General features: G+C 41.7%; 1 protein-coding gene across 1 annotated transcript; it reads right to left on the bottom strand.

The window, feature by feature from the left end:
* Positions 1–9,485: 9,485 nt before the first annotated feature.
* Positions 9,486–20,085, bottom strand: KRT23 (keratin 23). The gene is made up of 8 exons (XM_069877197.1): positions 19,602–20,085; positions 15,941–16,023; positions 14,533–14,689; positions 12,772–12,933; positions 12,554–12,679; positions 11,602–11,822; positions 10,662–10,693; positions 9,486–10,028 (listed from the first exon to the last, which is right to left on the bottom strand). Exons 1-8 carry the CDS (start codon positions 20,016–20,018, stop codon positions 9,925–9,927), a joined length of 1,302 nt encoding a protein of 433 aa, XP_069733298.1. The 5' UTR covers positions 20,019–20,085; the 3' UTR covers positions 9,486–9,924.
* Positions 20,086–22,022: the final 1,937 nt, after the last annotated feature.

The following is a 22,022-nucleotide window of genomic DNA, read 5'->3' as shown; positions in this document are numbered from 1 at the left end:
ACACTATGCTTTGGAGGCATTAAACTATATATTGGAGGCATTGAAGATTCTGAGAACGCTTAACCTGGGATGTTAAGGAACCAGTACTGCAAAACTTTTTAAGTTATTGTGCTACAGATTAGACTTACTATTGGTTGAAGAGAAAGAGTTCAGCTGTCATACTCAGCTGTTCTGAAAATATGAAACTTCCAAACCAAAGTGATCAGTGTTCTGGGCAGAACATTTTTGCAGGAGGATGCTGTGAGATGTCTGCGGACCTTGAACTCCTTTGGGTGTAACTGATAATGAAAAACATTTATGACAGCTGAAACCAAAGTACACTAGCTGTATCATTGGGGCTGTTACTGTAGGAACTCAAGGTCAGTTCATTTAAACTGTCTATACTGAGTAAGAATTGATTGTGTTGGTAGGGCAGAGCTTATGCCTTTTAAGCTATAAGAATACAGCAAGGAATCCTGCTACAGCTACATTTCTTGGCTGCATATTTCACTGCCTAAATCTCTGAGTGTTTTGTGATACTCTGTTTAAGAGTAAACATTCTGTTTTGCCTTCTGAGTATATATTAATTTTTATGTTACCTTGATAGTATTTTTTCTAATCATCACTTGAATGTGACATTTTTATATATATTGAGTGAATGACAAAGGTTATTTGTTAACTTTTATGTTCACCTACAAATGCAACAAGATGCCACCGAAGGTCCATATTGGCTTTTGTGGTCAAATTCTTAATCTTTGTTTTCCCAACTATCCCACCTCTGTGTGGAGAAGCAGCTACAGAGTTTAAATATCAGAAGCTAATTGTGTGTAATGTTAATGTCTGGTATTTGAAATATAGAGAAGCTGGTTACTATTCAGAAATGTAAGAAAAATATAAAACCACATTTCAGATTGATAGAGAAATAAAATTCACTGGTACCTAAACATCTCTAAAATTTTCTCTACCTTCACCTTATACTGTGATCTGAATTAAAGTGAACATGAGGATCAAGGCAGACATTTGCCTTGCATTCTGGCTCTTTTGTTTCAGGTTAAACTGAAATTTCAACAACTATTTTTCTTCCAGAATCCTCTTGACTATTAAGCAGAAGTGTTCAAGGCATTTGTAACTGAAGCACAGAGCAATAGTTATCATGTAGACCTAGTCTGAAAAGATAGCGGGCTGAATTTTTCTAGCATTCTTTCTCTTTTCTTCTCCAAATTGTTTCCTGGCAAATTTCTCCAAACTACTTCTGTGCCAAAACAGGACCTGGAATATTCACAATAATATTTACTAAGGTCAGGATGGGTATGGTTCATACCATAGGTGGGGTTTATTCATATTTTTTAGTTCAGCACAGTTTTTTCATAAAATATGTCTTGAAGGGTTGTACCAGTCCCTGGAGATGGCAAGAATGAACACGGACAACTCCATTGATAGTGGTGAATGGAACACAGGCCAGGGCACAGCCTGACCGAAGGGCAAGCAGCTCTCCGTGGCTCGCACAGCGAAGCTGGTGACTGGGAGTGGCTGAGACTCCCCTGCCTCCTGCACTCTGCCCAGGTGTTATCTGGGGGAACCTGGGCTGCCTTATTCTTCATTTTTTGTATTTATTGGTTGTAATGTTAAACAATCTCAGTAGATGTTGAGCAATTTAAAAATGTATTGTCTAGTATCTACAGTTTTGATCAACACTAAAGAAGTGTTGTTAATGCTTTGCTGATGCTTTAGTTCAGCAGAGCAGCTTCCAACTCAAAGCTCCCCTGTGAATGCGCCATAGAGGTGTCTGTGGATCCATGCGTAGCACTTCCTCCAGTGACGTGCGCGACTGGGATGGTTTGTGTGTGGCCATAATAAAACAGTCACAGCAGCACCAAAAAATTGATTTCACGGAGAAATCTCACTTGTGTGACAAAAGTTTAATGTATATCAGACAGCAATGAAGATCAGTCATGCGGGGTTCTGATAACCAGGGCATGCCATTAGTATTACTCACCTTTACTAACCAGTCATGGGGAATCAGTCTTTGAGAGTTCAAGGAAAAAAAGACACACCCAGCTCTGGTTCTGCATTTATGCTGCCTTTAGGTGGAACACAGGCTTTGATTTTGGCTGAGTTAAAGATTTAAATACAGCAAAGTCTTCCAGTTCAGTCTTCAGTGATGATCCTTTCTAGGTGGGAAATGCAGCGCCCATTTATCAGTCCCTGTGTAAGCTGTAAGATGAATTTTCAGGGGAAAAGCAGAGTAAATTTGTAATGTAGTGAGACAAGTAAGTAAGTGAGACATTAGCAGATTTTAAATTAAGATTTTTGTGAATGAGTGAAAAAAGTACTTAGGACGATTCTGTACCGTTAAAGCAAGCTCTTTCTGCACCACTTGTTAGTGCAGGTGCTACGCCCTTGCAGATGGCTCTGTCCAAAGAGTAAAGATGCTTTGTGTTTTGTTGAATGTGATCAGACCAGAGGAAGGTCCAGAGGAAGTCACAAACTCAGCTATGCTCACTTATGCCCTGAATGTCGGCAGCACAAGGTCTTACACTGTCTTCCTCGTGTGTACGTTTTATCCTCCTTTCCCTCTCTTCTTTATCTTTTGTCCAGTGAAAATATTTTAATCATCAGAACATTGCACTTTATTTCTTTCTGCTTTAAGTTTTTGACCAGAGAGGTAAATTTAAAACGTCGCTTTCAATAGTTCGATACTTATAGCAGTTTTCAGATCCTGGCGTGTGCTTAAGCAATGTGCTGGGATCATCCTTCCACAGCCACAGGTGAAAAGGAGTGTCAGGAGCTGCCTTTCCTGTCTCAGCTGTGCACTCTTCAAGCACAATCCAATCTCAGTGCCAACAATAACAGCTCTAGGCCATACAAATGAAGCTTCTCTTTCTTCTCCCCTAGAAGTACCTTTAGTATCAGCTGTATAGAACCCAAAAGGCTACCAGGCAGAGCTTTTTCCCTTGTAAAAACTCTGTGCAACTGAGGTGTCAATGGAATGAGAAAACCAGTAACCTGGTGAATATTTCAGCTTCCTTGTTTTCTCAGCTGCATAATGCTGGAATAGTTTGGTACCCATGATAAAATACTGTGTATTTCTGTGATTCAGTAAGCAAATACAGTTCTCATGACGCTGTGCAAATAGGATACACACTGATCGTACACTGTAACCAAACCACACAGCACCTTATCACAGGTGTTCACATCCATGCAGGGTTCATTTGCCAGCTTTTAAAAATATAATCCTTGTGGTTTCAGAGACCAGCCTTCTATCCCACCTGAATTCCCAGACCAGGAGGAAAGCTTAGTCTGTTCCCAAGGATATAATTGCCTCCGCACCGTTGGGATTGCCCTGGTGGTTGTGTGGACACAGCTTGTGTTTTGGGGGCCATGCTAGTGAATCACCCTTCAGCCCACTCTAGTGACCAAGGGGCATCCTTTCTCCCAGTGCCTGTATATCCAGGAGCAAACCATGAGTTGCTTTCTCTGGAAAGAGGGGAACCTGCAGAACAGCAGTGTACTCAGGTGGCCAGGAAGGCCAATGGCATCTTGGCTTGGATCAGAAACGGCGTGGCCAGCAGGTCCAGGGAGGTTCTTCTCCCTCTGGACTCGGCACTGGGGAGACCGCTCCTCAAATCCTGGGGTCAGTTCTGGGCCCCTCACCACAAGAAGGATGTTGAGGCTCTGGAGCGAGTCCAGAGAAGAGCAACGAAGCTGGGGAAGGGGCTGGAGAACAAGAGGAGCGGCTGAGAGAGCTGGGGGTGTTTAGCCTGGAGAAGAGGAGGCTGAGGGGAGACCTCATTGCTCTCTCCAACTCCCTGAAAGGAGGTTGTGGAGAGGAGGGAGCTGGGCTCTTCTCCCAAGGGACAGGGGACAGGACGAGAGGGAATGGCCTCAAGCTCCACCAGGGGAGATTTAGGCTGAACACTAGGAAAAAATTTTTCACTGGGCACTGGCAAAGGCTGCCCAGGGAGGGGGTTGAGTCCTCTTCCCTGGAGGGGTTTAAGGGATGGGTGGACGAGGTGCTGAGGGACATGGGTTAGTGATTGATGGGAATGGTTGGACTCGATGATCCGGTGGGTCTCTTCCAACCTGGTTATTCTATGATTCTATGATTCTATGATACTGTCCCAGCAGCAGGATCTGTGTTGGGCATCGAAGTGAAAACCAAAAAGAATGAAAGCAGCTCCAAAGCTGCATCCCTGTGCTTCCCTGGAGAGGGCTGTGCGCTTTCAGGAATGTCCTGTACACAAATACCTCAACTGACATTTCCTGTTCAGGTTGTTAGCTGCCCTGAAGGGGCTGGTAGGAGACTGGGATGGAAAAGAGAGCTCGGTTCCATCCATCGTCCCCAGGCAGCAGGGTGTGCGTGTGCGGGCCAGGCACTAGGGGCCACCACTCGCCTGCCGCACGGCGCTCTGGGCCAAACGGGAGGATCCACGGTGCCACCCCCGTGTGCTTGGTGAGACCCGTCTGTTATACTCACAAATTTCACACATCATCTTCTTGATTGGTCCTATATCCAGAGACATTTTTCTTTGCCTAACTCTTGGGCACAAATGCTTAAAGGAATTCCAAGAGTTGTATGTGGCAGTGAGTTTGTTAGCAATGGCAACAAGTATTATCCATTGTCCTAGATCCTGGAAGCTGAATTTTTTTGAGGACAGGAATCACAGAATCATAGAATCACCAGGTTGGAAAAGACCCACCGGATCATCGAGTCCAACCATTCCCATCAATCACTAACTCATGTCCCTCAGCACCTCGTCCACCCGTCCCTTAAACCCCTCCAGGGAAGGTGACTCAACCCCCTCCCTGGGCAGCCCTTCCAATCATGCCTCTTTCTCTGTGACTGAGGCTTGAGGACCTTAATTTTTAGACAGCAATAAACTCATTAAAGAAAAGGTTTCTTTGGGTTTGTTTTTATGATTTTGTTCTGCAAAGTAACAATGTTATTCCCAGTGCAACAGATGCATTCCCAAAATGTCCTGGGAACTGGCTTGAGACTGTTCTGAGGGAGGTTAATGTAGAAACAGAGCCTGGGCACTCAAACAGCTTCCGAAAACTGATAATTTATCTAACTAATAAGAAATGAAAATGTAGCTTTTTTTCCCGCACTGGTAATTTTCTACCTCCTTGCAGCAGCATTGCATGTTTCCTTATTTGAAGTTGCTCTGGCAAGAGTTGCTTCCAGTGTGTTTGTTTTATGCATTTTCCTCTTTAATTTCTTGTGTGCATGATTCAGTGTAGATCTGAGCCAAAGCCGGTGCTTTCTCTCTAAAAGCATCAGGCTGTTAATGTCTGTTCTGAAGAAGAGCTGTATATTTTGTCAGCTACGTCAGCTTGTTTGTTTCTCCTTCTTGTCCCTGTCTGCTCCAAATAATTATTCCTCTAAATTGAATTTCATTTTTCTCTAATTAAATTATATCCCTCATTTTAGTTGGTTTCTATAGAGCCTAACACCAGCCTATCAAATGAATTTTTCTTGACTTGTCCTTAAGATGTTGGAAAGCAAAACAGTTTACCCCTGAAGTCTAGATAGTTGTTGGAAGTGTCTTTACCACAGCTGCTGCTGCGATTTTATGCCTTTGAGCTTCTGATGCATATTCAGACTTTGGAAAGGCAAATGAGTTTGTCCAGAAGAAGCAGCCGTGCTCCTGTTTCCCCATTAGGTCATGCCCAGTGCTATCATCTTCATTGTACAGGCACCTCAGACTGCAACACCTCAATGTGTAGGTTTAATATGATATTTTTGCAAATGATTCTTTTATGCTGACCCCTGGATTTGACTCTCAAGTAGGTCATTTTGGTGTAGTCATACAATGAAAAATACCACAAAAATACAACTTGAAAAAAAATGAAAACTTTTGCTTTGGAAAGAGTTATGAGGGAGCAGGACATAGTAAAAAATTGCTTGGGATTTCACAAAGCCAAATGTTCAAGTAGAGTCAATAATTAAGATGCTTTTGCTGTGTAATTCAGGTCGTGGGGAGGATGGAGGGGGCAGGCCTCTCAGGCATTGTTCATTCCTTGCTTCTCTGTTTATAGATCCTTCCCTTTTCTAAATGATTCATACACAGGAATAGGCATCTCCCAGCAAAACTTCAGAAACCTTTATAGGTCAGGGTGTGGACATTGTGAAATGTGTTACCAGCTCTTCTACCTGTTCTCTCTGCTTCAATAACAGCATGCAGACCGTGGTTTTAACAGGGTTATAAATGCTGGATTTTATTTTCTTCTCTTTCTGAAATGACCTCATGAATTTTGCAGTTGTATTAACAAGGCAGGCAGAAAGCAGGAATTTTGCCTTCTACAGAAATGTCTTGTTCATAAATGAGAAAGAACCTTGCAACTGTGTGGCCACAGCACCGGGAGGAATGTGTGATTAACAGCCCAAACCGTGACTGCATTACCTCACTGCAAACTCCGGCCAGAGGAGCAGCAGCTTTCCTACCAGCGCCGTGTATTGTAATGCACCTTAATAAGTTCTAACATTTCTACAAGTGAAATGAGCTATGACTCACACAGGTTCTGGAGTGCGTTCAAGTCTGGTATAAATCACTCTGAAGGATTATTTAGTGCAGGACTTCCTTAAATGGCAGGTGAAACTGCAAGAAGTGATTTGTGAACGCTGATGGTTTCAGCCTCCTTTTATAGACTGTGAGTTCCTGTGTCTTTGTTAGTTTGCAAAAATATTGTTACATCATTCCCTTAGACTTAGAGTTTACATTATCTCTTACCGATGTTTTTTTTGCTATTCTGTTCCATTTATGGGAAATAGAAGGTATTCACTGAGTGTGTTATTTTTTATATTTAATTTTTTTAAATTACTGTTTCCTTGGGCCTGGGTCAGTCCCTTCCTTGAGGCTGAAAAAGCACTGCTGGGTCTATTTAATACTGAAGTAGCATAAATACCAGCTGGCAGAGCACAATCAGTTTTAATACAATGAATTAATAAAATACTTTTTAGAGCAATTCAGTATCACTCTTCTGAAATTCCCCTTCATTCAAGACGCTGATCTGAGGCTCAGAGAAAGAAGCGCTTATGCCCTTTTTTTTAAAATTTACTAAATGTTACATCACCAAAGACAGCTGGTATAGTGTTCTGGACTGGACTAATGTCAGCAGAGCAATCAACAGATCTAAATGTAAAAACATCAAAGTATGTGCAGGGTCTTGACTGGCAGCACACACTTGCAATGGATCAATGGGAGGATCATCCAGCGCAATCAGGTGCAGAAGATATCGTTGTCACTACAGAACAGCTACTTGCGGAAGTGGTGTTATCTAATAGCTGGGGTAAGTGGAAGCTGTGAAGTGATGAATTCTAATTTAGTTGCTATCAGTGACTTTCTTTGCAGCCTTAAGCAAGTTGTGTCATCTCTTTACCTGATTTCTCAAGCAATAAAATGGGAATGATAATACTACCCCCATTTGTTATCTCCATAAATTAATCTCTCAGTGTGTTGAGAATATAATGTTAACAGTACATGCAAGTGGTAAATATTAGTGCCATTATCTGTTATTTAGGCTGCAGACCTACCCTAAATACATTTAGAAATGCATAGCGTATTTACCAGAGCACAAATTCAGGAATAACAAATAACCCCTAGATACATGGCAATGTGGGCAGTGACCCAGCGTCATAAGAAAAGAAGCCTGCAATTATACATAGTCCTCTAAATCCATGAAAAATGCCCCAGAAATAAGCAATTTTTTTGCCATGGAATACTTGCTTTAATTTAGAAAACAATGCATTGTAACTAGTATTGATATATTTAAACACTAATTGGTTTACTTCACTTATTAAAAGACAGCAATAGGAACGAATGTGTTGGAGCCATCGATGTGTGAAAGTGTTAATAAACAGAGTGAACTGTGGGGTCAGTGTTGTGAGCTGCACAGGTCTGACCATTGTAGAATGCAATGATGTAGTTGTAAGAGAAGGTTAAAATTGTAAGAGAAGGTTAAAGTTGTAAGAGCTGTGGAGCAGACTGAGAATTCTGCTGTCTTAGCTCTACCACTCAGACCATAGCTGAGCGTAAAACAGGAATGCAGGGAGTGCATCGCTCACCTCTGTGTGAGGGGACTCTAGGACATGGCGAAGCCTGTGCATCGCTCAAGAATGTGAAATAACGATGGGTGTGTTCATTAAAGCACTTAAATTATTTGTTTTCCTTCTTCCCTTGTAGTTTAGCATAATCAAAACCCAGGGCAAAGCACAGATACTGTTCTGTGATTTAGAAGATACTGTTCTGTCATTCTTTGGTTTGGAGTGCTGCGGTTATGCTGTGAACATCTGGCAAATGAATATGGCTTTAAATAACATGGAACATTGTTCAAGAATACCTGGGCACATTTTGTCCAGATGCTATAAACACCAGGTCTGGCTCGTTGGATCTGGTAAGCCGTAAGGAAGGACATCATTAATTAGCCAAGAGTTACTAATCCTGTAGTACGAGTTTTACCCAATTTGAAGAAACCATTAGGTAATCCATTCAGTGCTTTTGGGATCGCTTTGTGCAACAAGGGTGGAGAGTTGGGGGGGAGCTAAGGGGAATCATGAACTGGTCGGAACATGCCGGTAAGAAAACATTCTGTCACAGAGATGGACTCTGTTTTAAATCTGCATTTTCTTTGAAATTTTTGCTTTGTTTTCTGAACCTTGTTTCAAAGTAAACCAGGTAACAGGAATCCTTTATGAAAGTATCTCATGAATAGGCATGAAAGATTACAATGACAATTTCCCTCATGAATATGAGACTGCCCTGAACACACTGGTTTATGCACAGACATTGACTTTGGAATGCAAATCTGTGCAGACACTCGTCATGCTCCATGTTGTCTTTCTTCATTCTGTCTTCACCTAAACATTCCCAATAATATTTCTCCTTTTCTTGCTCAGTTCTTAGCTTTGTCTAACAGTTTTCCTGTTGCCTTTAGGGGCTCCTTCTGGGTCGGTGGCTGGGCTGATGTGAGAAAGGGGAAGCAGGGTGGGTTTGGCTGAAGAACTTTGGCCTCTCCCCTCACTTTAGTGTGCATTGCATGCACCAGTCTGTCCTGACTGCAGAACCCATCAACAAAACCGATGAACACTGATACAAAAGGATATAACTGAAATGATGTTTTGAATTAAATGGGTCACTGAGAAGAAAAGAGAGTATTTGGAAATTAGAAAGTGCTTCTCATCTTTGAAGGGAAGTGTGTAAAGACAGTTCAAGAAAGCGTCTCTAGAGCTGAAGAACAAAGGAATGTTCCTAGGGTGATTATTTTAGTGAAGTGCACTTTACAACAGCCTTACTTTTTTAAACAGTGACATTGGAAAGTTGTAGATAGGGAAGTCAAATAATTTTGCCTATGTAAATGTCACCTTTAAATTATGTCACCTCTTCTTTGTGTCCTTCCAGTTTTATACCTCTTGAAACAATGAGGCTTTTGCAGTCTCGACCTGTGTCAGTTCCTCTACCACTCTGGACTGGTGCAGGTATAAGAAAGAGCAAAATTGTAAATTCTAATGACCAGAACAAGTAATGGGAAAGAATTTATTGGTTGCAGGGAGGTATATGATGAGAGACACAGAACCAGGAGAAAAGTCAAGAGATTATTCACTTTAAATTATAGTTAATTTGCAGAGCAATAAATGAATCACAGATGGAGATCCATGCCCCAGTGAGATGTGCATAATACATATATTACCAGCTCAGACAGTCATTTTCATTGAATAGTTTTTCTTCAGCTTTTTGATGACTAAAAGCTCTTTAAACTGATGCTACCAGCTATACCCAGCTCTGTATGGCAATTTGCATTATTGGGCTGCAGTTCATTTTAGGACAGAGTTCACTGTAGTGTCCCTGGTTTACACAGAGGGAGACCAACATGCAGCACGTGGTCTCACAGCAGGGCTGTTGGAGCTTATCCCACTAGGAAAGCCGGTGGCTAGCAGGACTTCTTCCTTCACGCTTGCCGGTGGATCTCATTGATGGTGGAGGACACCACCTGCCCGTTCACACTGTCGTGGACAATCGCTGTGATCTTCCGATCAGTCGCCCCAGCATGTTCTGAAAGAAGAAGGAAAAAGTAATGCTGAGGTGAGATGACGCAGGGAAAGCTTCATTTACAGTAATTTACTGTCTGCCTTCTGAACTGATTTATCTTTCCTTGTTTCCTTTAAGTCAATAATTGTTATTGCTCTTCGTAAAATGAGAGAGTCACCCCAAGTCCTGTCCAGGTCAGGGCAAATGATCCGTACAGCCACATCCCAGCCACTGCAAACCTAACTTCAGAGCAAATTGTCCTACATGTCTGTAGGTCACACTCATGCCAGGATCTGAGTTTCCAGACATGCAGATTTGCTGTTTGCTCTCAAGCCCTAACACTGTTTTAGTCACCAAATGGAGTCTCTGCCTCTCCATGCCCGATGAAAGCTTCAGTCCCGCGTCGGAGCTTTGGGCAGCGTTTGACTAACAGAGGTCAGTCTGCAGGCAGCCCGGGAGTGGGCAGACACAGCAGAATGCACCATCCTTCCCCAGAATGATGAGTCACAGAGATTGTTCTCAAATATGGCCTACACATGAATCAGCTGCCATGCGAACCTCTCACAGTTCATGGAAGGTTAAATCATTCTGAGTAAAATTTGATTGGAAGTTACAGTAATTAAGAGTCACCATAGACGACAAATAAGTGACTTTTACCTTTAGCTTTTGATTCAGATTTTCTTGCTATCCTGTAAAGGGAATAAAACAGAGAAAAAAAAATTATTGTATTCATTTCAAGAAGTTATTCATCCCCTTTTCCTCCCTGGTTCTAAGGAGACCTCATGTCACTGTGGAAAGAGAGAAAAAATAAAGAAAAAAGGATGATGCTTTTGTACCATGAGAACTTTTCCGCTTTGGCAGTCTTAGATACAGAGCCTCTCATCTGAAGCTGTTCCCATCTATGTTCGTTATCACTTCCACTGCACAGCTGCTTTGTTTCTCATATGCTCCGTGTTGCCCAGGTTGATCCTATTCTGGCCTCTGACAAACAGCCCTGTACTTGGTGATGTAGTGTCTTGCCTCCTTGAGACTGTCAGTTCTAAAGGTTGCTAATCTTCCTCCTTTTTCTATGAATAAGACATACTCTGTATATATGATGAGACTAGAGAAAAAGTTTGGCTATTGATGAGACTAGCCCGAAGATTTCTGAATGTGGGGTATCAGACCAGGTGGAGATGTGAATACAGAACAGCTCATCAGTGAGGGCATTTGTAACTGCAGCTGGCTGACCAAAACTGATCTAAACTTGTCTCCAGGCCTCTTTTTGACCTAGAACTTGTTTTGAAGAAGGAAATTACTCTGAATTTCACTGCAATTGGCATTTTTTCCTGTGCTGAGGTAGGCACGCTGTGGCAATGTAGAATTTTTTTTAATAAAAAGTTACATTAATTTAGGTAATCCAAATTACATGGATACAAGTTTCTCTGTATACTAAGTGGCTCCAGCTTTTTATTATGATCCATCACATTAAAATACCAACCCTTGATGTAGTATGGAACTCACAAGCTTTGATTAAGCATAAACAAACAAACAAATAAATAGCCCGAATATGAGAACTCTCTTCTCATCTATTCCAGTCAGGGCGGCTTTGCCTTACCCGTCAGCATTCCCTTCCAGCAGCAGGCGGTAAGTGGAAATTTCCTTCTCCAAGCGGGTTTTGATCCCAAGAAGAACCCTGTATTGGTTATTTTGCTGCTTAATGTCATGACGGACCTGGCTTAGCTCTTCCTCGCGTCTGGAGATGATCTGCTGCATGTTTTGAAGTGCAATAGCATAGTAATTCCGAGTGTCCGCCAAGGTGTCTTCCAGCATGCGTTTCTGACAGAACAGATGATACCAGCACTGTGGTTATTATTTATGTGGTGGTTATAGTGCAGAAATGCCAGCAAATTTGGTCTCTGGCTAGAAGATTGCAAAATAAAGACTGTGGTAATTTAAACACTTATGCATTGGCATGACTGTTCATGTGAAGACAGCAGAATGATGAAGCCGTGTCGTGTGTGCATAATGAGAGGCAAAACCTGAGTCATTTATCCCTGCTGTATTCTTTCTGCCAAAAGTTGTGCTCCTGTAACTCTTGACTCTTCTCTCAGCTCTGCATTTACTGCCCAGCTTTTCTCCAAAGCCTCCCAGAGCCGGGTATGTGAGCTTTAACCTGTGCAAGGGCTGGGTAACAGTTCTGAAGATTCACAACCAGCATTTTTCACAGTTCATATATTTAATGCATTGTAAGAGGGGATATAAATATAACATTTGTGTTACTATCTGTCTTTTTGGACATGTTTTCTTTTTATATCATGGACTCAGCTATCCCATCTCTTCTTCTCCCTATGCTTTTTTCTAAGGTGAGACAGAAATTTTTCACAGCTTGGTGGTGGTTGCTGAATCTATTTTGCATAGTCTGCCATGGTCCAAATTCCAATATCGCTGATACTTCAATAACTACACTAAAGTTACGCTAAGCTATGGATTTAAATGAAGAATTGGTCCATGACAATTTCTGGGAGTATCTGAAAGTATCTGGGCAGAGATGCCCACCAAGTAAATACCTTACTCATCTGTGCCTGCAGCTCGATGTCCAGGGACTGTAAAGTGCGTGTGAGGTCCTTGATCTCATTCTTGTTGTGCTGTATGTGCTCTGGATTGGGGGTTGCTGCCAGCGACATTGCTGCAATCTGTGGAGCAAGAGCAAGAGAGAAGCTTACAGTCTCTGGGCAGTCACATAGAGCAACGGTGATCTTCAAAATGAGCAGGAAATAGTGGTTACCTGTTCTTTATACCAACTGTCCAGGCTTTGACGGTTCTTTTCAATTATGGCTTCATAATCTTCTCTTATTTCTGCAAGAATCTTGCCTAAGTCTTCAGGAGGTGCTGCATTTACTTTTACGTTGACTTTGAAGTCTTGTGATGAGCGATTTGCTTCCATATCCTGTTCATAAATTAGCAGACTTGTTTATGAAAGTGGAAAATTTCCATTCCTGTCTTCTCGTCGTCACTTCCATCCTCTCACAATACCCAAAGTACTTTTTCCATTGTGACAAGTTAATGGAAACAGATATTCAGTTAACACTAGTTGGAAAATTGATATGTGGATAATGCTTTGCTGCGAGTTAACTAGTGACTTATATCGGCTTCTGTGGCAGAACTAGGCTAGAGAATGCAGTAAAAAAACACATGAGAAGACCTTTCCAAATCATGTTTCTGGAATATCCATACTTAATGAGGAAGCAATGACATTTTTTTATTTATTTATCTCTTAGGAACCAAAATCTTTGGTGAAAATCTAACAGTATATTCATCTTTCTGATCCTGCATGTTAATATTTATGGAACTATAACTAAGTTTACAGGAGAGCAATGTAAAAGGTCTATGTAATTGTTAAAGAAATAATTGGATTAAAGCATATAATTACTGTGTAAACAACATAATTACAGGACAAGTCAAGCAGGTCTGGTAACATTCCTTTCAGAGCAGCACAATCTTATGTGCTAGGTACCATTTTCAGAAGCGCCCAGGCAAAGCAGCATTTCAGGGTATGACATCATGGGCTCCAAAATGTGGATCAACTGGACATACTGACATCTCTGTTGGCTGCCCTGCTTCCAAGAACTGTTCTATTGTAGCTGTTCAGCAGTAGCCTTGGTTATCAGGAGATCAAGTCAAAGACAGCTTCACCTACTGCTATGTGACCTGTGTGTTTCTCTTTTCCGTTTTATTAAAGCACAGGTTCTGAGCAGGGCGTTTGGTTCTGCATTAGACGATAACTGAGAACAACGTCAGATCAGGCAAAAGGAAAAATTGTGCCGCAGTGGGAATAACAGAGACCACTGTGGTGTAGCGCTGGTACATCACAGAGCAGCATGTTTTTTTAACAGTTATTAAGTATTAACTCATTATTATGCTTAGAATTTTTGAAATAATAAGAATCCAAAATTATTTATTCTTCCAAAAGGCTTCACCAACCACTCTTTTTAATTTTGATCCTTGAAGAATTCAAGGTCTGTTTAGCTCAGGTCAGCCTGCTCTCGGTGACCCTACTTGAGCTGGGGAGTTGGACAAGGCGACCTCAAGAGTCCCCTTCCGACCTCAACCGCTCTGTGCTTGTGTGATTCTGTAAAATGATCTCTCCAGAGCTGAGGGGAAGGTCTGTGATGAGCAAAACTCAGCAGCAAGCAGTAACATTTCCTATTTACTTAAAATCTCTGTGTGTTTATATCTAAGTATTAGATTTCTGAGAACATTTCTGTCGAATATGTAAGTTGTTATGAGCCATGCATGACGGATGGGTAGGTGACTAGAAAAGGGTGGGAGAAAATAAAGCAATTTGTTATCCTTTCTGTAATCCCAGTGTAATTGGTAAAGCAGAACACAAACTTTGTGCCTCACCTGACTGTCATTGGCTTCTTTACACACATGGTTGGGTTCTGAATCATGAGTCCCATTTATAGATTGTGGATCTTACTCAAAGTTAATTATATGGTAGCAAAGATTTGTGTGATAGGATTTTACCAAGTGGAACTTTTCTTACCTCCTCATGGTCTTTCCTCCTGAGGATGTGCTCTTCTCTCAAGCCTTCAATTTCCATTTCTAGATCCGTTGTAATAATGGTCAGGCCGTCGAGCTCCTTACGCAGGTTCTCAACATCAAGCTGCACTCCCTGTCTGCGAGCCTTCTCTGCTTCGTATCTGTATGAGGAGAAAGGAGATAGCACATGTTTGTTGAGGAGAGACGGCCTCTGGCCTTCATATAAATAGTGTCGAGGGGAAGTAGACTCAATTAAGTCCTGTATGTAGGCAACAAAAAACTAAGCAACCACATTCTGTTTCTAAAATATGTTCTTTGAATGTTCTTGAATAGCCTTAAAACCAAGATGGATTTGATTATTGTTTCTTTTTTTCTTCACAGTTCCTCCAGTTTGGTATGGAATAACTGCTCTTCCTTTCATTTTCCTTTTTACATTTTAACATTCAACAGGTTGTGAAACCTTTGATATATAATTCTTAAAAATTTCCTGATAAAGATGTGAAAACAGTATCAGCAGTCAACGCTGTCTGTAGTTTTTCCAAAATTAAAACTTTTCAGCCCTTCAGAAAATGGGGAAGATGTCATGGAAGCCAGTTATTAGCATTCCTCTCTGACCTTGTGGAGTTTGCACAAGGTGACCCACAGTCAGGACACTGCCCTATCTTCCCTTGGGCACTGGAAGCACTTTGGCTCCTCTGAATCTCTCCCTTTTTACTACATTTGTTGTGGCTCTATTGATGTTTCTACGTTCGATGCATGAGGCTCATTCTATGATTCCACTCTCTGAAAGTAGTTCCACCTTTCCTTTTTGTGACACCACTGCACGATACAGAAGACAAGGCTGGATACTGCCTGCAGTGCCAATTGTTATCTGTTGACAATAAGAGAAATCTTCATGATTCCTAAGGCATCTAGAACTATCTTTCACCTATGAATTAAAATCCAAGTGTGCTCTGATAGCCAAGGAAGCATTGGCCCATTTCCTGTGACAAAACCTGGGAGACTGCAATACAGAAGATACTGAGGGAGGAGTATTTCCTGCAGAGCCGGACAGAGAGTTGATAAGTACAGGAAATCGATTTGGGCTGGTCTGGAGGAGCACAGTGCAGAGAAGGGTTCCTTTGTGTTTCCTGGTGACAGTTTGAAATGCCTTTTTGTCACAGGTATCAAGTGTCTGCTGTAAAACCTGCTCTTCAGGACCTGAACTAAGTATCATAAACAGGGTGACTCAGGATTGTTCAGCCTTCATTTGTGGTTTTTACATCCTTTTTATCCTTTCTGTTTGGTTGTTGTTTTTTTCTGTTCTACATTGGTTTTATTTATCCAGTATCACCAGAAGACCTCAGTAAAATCAGTTGCATTTTTGCTAAATCCTATTTCAAACTTAATCAGGAAAGCAAAGAAGAGCTTACTTGAGTCTGAAGTCTTCAGATGCCATGTTCGCATTATCAATTTGTAAAAGGATACTGGCATTGGTGACCTTGCTGTCCTCGATCTGGAAGACAGAGAATCCAACAGAAGACTCAGTGTTGCCACATGAAGATGGTGAACAACCTGTGCTGCTTTAGACTCCCTGCTACTTGCATGAAGCATCTAAGTAGCAGAAGTCTCCCATTAAGGACAGTACATGAATAAAAGAAGTTTAGTTTCCTAATTCACTTAAATGTTTCTGCAATTTTTGTCCATAATCCTACTTTTTTCTTTGTCTTGTCTGGATATGAAGGAGGAGTAATTTTATTCCTGGCCAGGTATAGGGTATGAATATTACACAACTCATGGTCACATACAGGATGTCAGTCACTTTCTTTGTTTTTATTTTGTGTATGGATTTTGATTCTGTTTAGCACTGCTGGAAAAGCAGCCTTGTGCATCTTTAGGGCAAATTTCAGTAAGAGCTATTTAAACTGTGTCTGAGTACAATCAAAATGCTGGAATTAATCATATGCTAGAAAGCACGCATGTGGATAAACATCCTGCGGAATTAGCGTTGTGATGCAGAAGGGTAATGATGGTATAATAGCAGCAGCTCATGAGCAGGACCCCACTTCAGCCTGGACTCGCATGGGATGAGAATAACACTGGCCTCTAGTTGTTGTGGTCTACTCAGTTGTTCCCCTGTAACTGTACTCAATCACCCAGCAGCATGCAGTAATTAATTCATGTTTCTAATTTTGTTTTGGGATGTTGAAAATTGCCCTAAAAGCTGCAGGAGAAAGTGCACAGCGTTCTTTATTTATTGTCCTCAGCGTGCACTGAAATGACTTATTAGCCTCTGTTAACATGAAATAGCTTTGAACTATAGACCTGAATATGAAAAGCTCAGTATTCCATTCAAAACTTTTGAAAGAATTCTAGCAGGAACTCATACATAATTAGCAGGAACAAATAATTGGGGGATGTTGTGTCCTTTTCTGACAAAGAGGAAAGTGGAGCATGGTTGCAGTTCCAACAGCTGCCTTCACTCAGCACCTACACAGCAAAACAAGGTGCATCATGGCTGGAGCGAAATCATTACCCATTTACAGAGCTCTCAGCACCTTGTAGTCAAACTTCCCACACCTGAATGAATCACAGAGAAACAAGGAAATGACAAAATTATCCTGAAGTGTCAAAAGTTTACCTCTCCAAGTGAAAAAGAAGATGCCTGTGGAATGTTTTAACTAATCCGTTAGCAGACTGTGCATTCTTGAGCAATTAGCAGCACACCTCGGATACTGCCCTGGGACACGATCAGGGCCAGATGAAGGAGTGTAACAATGCCCTGAACATGTTGCTGCCTGGATTTGTTTTCAGTGAAGAGGCAATTCTTGAATCCATGCTTAGATTTTACTATGAAAGGTAATCAGGCAATGAGAAAACAACATATGAGTTCTGCAACTTTATGCCACTTCATAATCGTGCAACACAGCAACACATTTATATACATGCTTTATGATGCTTTCTGTGCAATCTGGAAGAATAAAGAATCCATCAAAGGAGTCACAACTGTCAGTATTTTCCCAGATGTTGTGCGACAGGACATTTATCTGTTTATAATTACACAAGTTTCTTCACTACATCCACCATGAAGATGGATGTATCACTAATTCCAATCTGCAAACTTTCAGGTAACATAATTAAGAACTCACACATACAAAATGCACTCCCAATCCCTTCCCAAAACAGATTCTTTTCAAGAAGGCTTCCCGCACTGACTTCTTTCTCAGTATGTCTTGTGCCTTGTCCAACAACATTGATCCTCTATCCCTGACCATCAGGACTGATCCTCTGTCCCTGAATGCTCTGTAAATCAGTTTGCTTATCTGGGGATACAAGATGTTTGAGTGAGATGTTTACCTGAAGCACTGGTGCTGTTTTACTTTGTATCTGCATTAGAATGGAGTCAGGCTGGAGCGAGGGAACTTGCTGCTCCACCTGGCATGTTCATCCAGAATTCAGGTATCCAGGAAAGAGAGTCGTCTAAAATGTAGGATGATTATGTGCCTCCAAGTTTAGACAGCCAGTGTATCATAGACTTTCTGGGTCATTGGATATAGGATCCTAAATTTTGTCTAAATTTCATTTTAGGTGCTAAATTAGTTTCACCTTTTTAATTCATGGTTAATTAATGTAATTATGGTAAATAATTAGATGCTATATTTTCACTCATTTTACTGGCAGTCATGGTGCTAATTGCAATAATTTATAGAGAAAGTGAAAATTCTGGGTTAAATTACTGCATCTTTCTCTGTAGAGGATCCTCAAACAGCCCTTCTTCCCCCATGTAAGCACCAGTCTGTCCTAGCCTTTCGGTTCATAGGTGCCTGTAGCCAGTCACAGCTATATAAGTGGTGAGCATTAAAAATAAGTGATTTGGGAACAGCCTATTCAAAAGTGAGGACTTCACCCCACTCAGCTTTATGTTTTCAGACTTACTGTCTTCCTAAGTCTTTCTGATTTATTAATTCCAAATCAATGTGAACACATTTATATTCTTGATGAACAAGTTTTTATCTCTGTATCAGTTCAAAGAAGTGCTCAAGGGATTGGTGTGGAGACAGGTGACCTTTCCTTGTCCTTAAAACAGACACGGGTGATGACAACTCTGGCTCTCCTGACACACTGCCTGTGGTCAGCGCCTCATCTTCTGCCTGGAGGCAACAAATTTAACAGCAAGCAGGGACTTAGATTGAGTCCCTGGCCTCAACCGGCAGAGATATGGGATAATGCCATTTCCAAGCACTTTTGGAAAACATCTCTCAGGGTCTTGCGAATGTGAAATAACAGTGTTATGAAAAGTGGAGGGAAAATTCAGCATTGCCTTTGGAAGAACTTTGGGTTTTGCCCCATATGGCTATGTAAAGTTAATTACACTGTTTAGTCACACAGATGGTTACAGTGCTAAGTATATTCATTATGAATACAGATTAATATTATGCTTAAATTTGAAGACACGTGAGTTTGGGAGATTGAAAGAGTTACTGTTGAACGTTAATATTAACTACTGGCAGGAACCAGAAATTCTCCTTTTAATTATAGTGAAAACATCCACAAGGAATTTGTCCCTGCTATTTTCTTAATTACAATGAAGTATTTTTCCATCTGATTACATAAGCTCATTGGACCCAAACCTCCTATAGTTTCATTGTCTGCTGCCACAGGAATCAAAGAAATGAAAGGCAACAGTACGTCTAAAGGTAGCAGGCATGAAAGAAAACAGTCTCCTCCGTTTGCCTGCTTTGTAATTTGCTTGAATACATGTGCAGTCAAAAAGACCAAATCCTGCCAGACGTAGTTACTCAAACCACAGTTTCATGTACAGAAAGTAACACTTGGCAGTATAGAAATATCTTTATACTACCAGTGGGTGCAGAATCCCCCTTGTTTCCTTCCAGCCTTTCCTTCTGCAATCCCATTCTCCTCCTTGGGAACAGAAAGAAGTTTTGTGCCCAGGTCCTGTAACCACTGTAATTAGTATTTCTAACACTTAAAAGGTGTTATTTAACCTTCTTTAAAGAAAAGCCATCAGCATAAGTGAGTACCCAGGTTCCCTAAAAGAGCAGAGAATGGCAGTCACTTACAGCTCAGACTTACCTGTCTTTGCATGTCAGTGATGTTCTGCTCGTACTGGTTGAAGTCATGCCTCTTTCCGTGAGACTTTGTCTTGTGCCACTCTAGGATGCTGCTCTCCAGCTGAGCGTTAGCTGCTTCTAAGGCACGGACCTTGTCCAGATAGGCAGCCAAACGGTCATTCAGGTTCTGCATGGTCTGTTTCTCATTCCCACCCAGGAAGATGCTCTCCCTATGGCGCTCGCCGAAGCCTCCCCAAGGTGCCCCTCCTCCAGCAGCCAGCCAGAGGGGTCTGGCAGAGTAGAAAGAGGGATCTGTGCAGCTGGCACCACCATCTGCACTTGAAGGTCTGTAAGAAGTTCCTTGGTGGGCCAAACCACACCCTGAACTACCCCTGAGGGACCCAGAAAAAAACGAAGCAGGGCCTTGGCCAGTACTCATGTTCAGCTCTGTTGTGAACCTAACCCAGTGTTGGGCTGACTAGCACTGAGCACCTTCCTAGCTTTCCCTAAGCAGCTTTATGCCTTTTCCTGTGGGAGTTTCCCTTCGATGAATGACTACAGCAACAAGATTGTGTCATCATGAAACGTGCTTCCTCTTGGTCAATTCTGAGGCATTTATGAGCCGGCACACACTGTTGTTATTTGGAATCACAGCCGCATACTGGATTGCTTTCCTTTAGTTGTTTTGGTTTGGGTTTTTTTTTTCTTTTTCTTTTCATATTCTAATAGTGAGGTGTGGCTGAAATCAGTGGGTGTGGAACAGGATCAGCTCTGCCCCAGAGTTTTTTCTAACCCTGTAGTTAATGTTATATTTTCTTGCTTATGAGGGGAAGAGTATCATCCAAACAGAGAGCTGGGGCAGGAGTGTCTTTCTCCAGACAATTCCTTTCTGCTGGAATTCTCAGGCTTTAGAATTGACAGCAGCCTGTGAACCCTGAATTGCAGCATGTCCCATCAGGCTGTCCTTAACGTACCGGACAGCTTCAGCCTGTAGGAGACATGAGATGTTAATGAAGTTATCCAAGCTTTGTCATTAGACTGAAGCTTCAGTCCAAAGTCAGTAAGGTCTAACTATTCCCTTAAGATGCCCATTTCCAATTGGAATACATAAGGATTAGGTACTTAACAATCTGTTCTAGTGATTTTTTTTCATGATTTGAGATGCAGTCCTATTTTGTAGTCTTGTTGAAATAGACACCAGTGCAGGAATATCTTGATGTTGCTGCTATTAACACTGTTAAGATATTTATGTGTTTAGAATATGATATTGCAACAGCACGTGAAAAATTCAAGTGATTATTTAAAGCTACCAGCCTTAAAAATTGACTTGGCAATCATGCAAAAACAGTCTTTCTCAGAAGTTTCAGTAACCTCCTGTTGAACTACTTCTATCAAATATTGACTGGACAAATCCAGGTTCCACACTGACTTTCATACTCGTCATGCTGGTAAGGAGGTGATGAATTGTGAAGCGTTCTCATGGCAGTGGCAGGGTTACTGGCTTTACCTTGTCCTTCAGAGTAGTTCTAGACTATGGCTGAGGAATAGGATGGAAGATCTGGGAAGAGCTGGAAAGCTAAGCAGGCATAAGCTTGCTCAGAAGTGGTGCAGCCTTTGTTCTTGACAGCAGTTGATCTCTCAGCTCTTGAACACCATTCCAAATGGTGGGGCTGGAGAGACTGGACAATCCAGAATTACCCTATCCTGGAAGGATCCTGGAGGGATCTTTTTCTCTCCGTTTGTTTCATCTGAAAATTTTCAGTGACACAGAATTGCTGGCCTTCACCTTTTCCCGGGATCCTCTGAGACTGCATTTGCTGAGTAGGGCAGGGTTTGAGCTCCTCCTTGTGGCTCTGTCTCAGCTCGACTCAGCACTTGGAGATTTTCCTTTTACCAGTTACCTTTCCATAAAGTACATATTCTTTCTTATTCTTCATGCATTCATTGTCTAGAATTGCTAACATTTTTAATTGTTAGGGGAAATTATTTATTGAAGATACGGTTTTCCAATGAGTACAAGGTATGGGTTTCACAAAGTATTCTTATAACAGCTGCTGTTAACAGCTAGTCTGGTATTGGACCTGCTGCTTGAGAGAGATCTTGAAACATCAGACAAAAAATTAAGGCCTGATTTGAAAAACAACCCCAAACAATAACAGCGTCAATGATAACATTGCATCAGAAGAAGTGGGACCAGCAGGACAAGAGAGGTGATTCTCCTCTGCTCATGTGGAGCCCTGTGTTCAGTTCTGAAGCCCTAAGCACAAGAAGGACATGGATCTGTTGGAGTGAGTCCAGAGGAGGCCACAGGTTCCGAAGGCTGGAGCACCTCCAGTACTAGGACAGGCTGGTAGAGTTGGGGTTGTTCAGCCCAGAGAAGAGAAGGCTGCGGGAGATCCTCAGAGCAGCTTCCCAGTACTGGAAGGGGCTCCAGGAAAGGTGG

This window comes from Phaenicophaeus curvirostris, chromosome 26, assembly GCF_032191515.1.
Source record: "Phaenicophaeus curvirostris isolate KB17595 chromosome 26, BPBGC_Pcur_1.0, whole genome shotgun sequence".
NCBI lineage: Eukaryota > Metazoa > Chordata > Aves > Cuculiformes > Cuculidae > Phaenicophaeus > Phaenicophaeus curvirostris.
The sequence above is the reverse complement of the archived record's forward strand: the minus strand, read 5'-3'. Positions and strand labels throughout refer to the sequence as shown.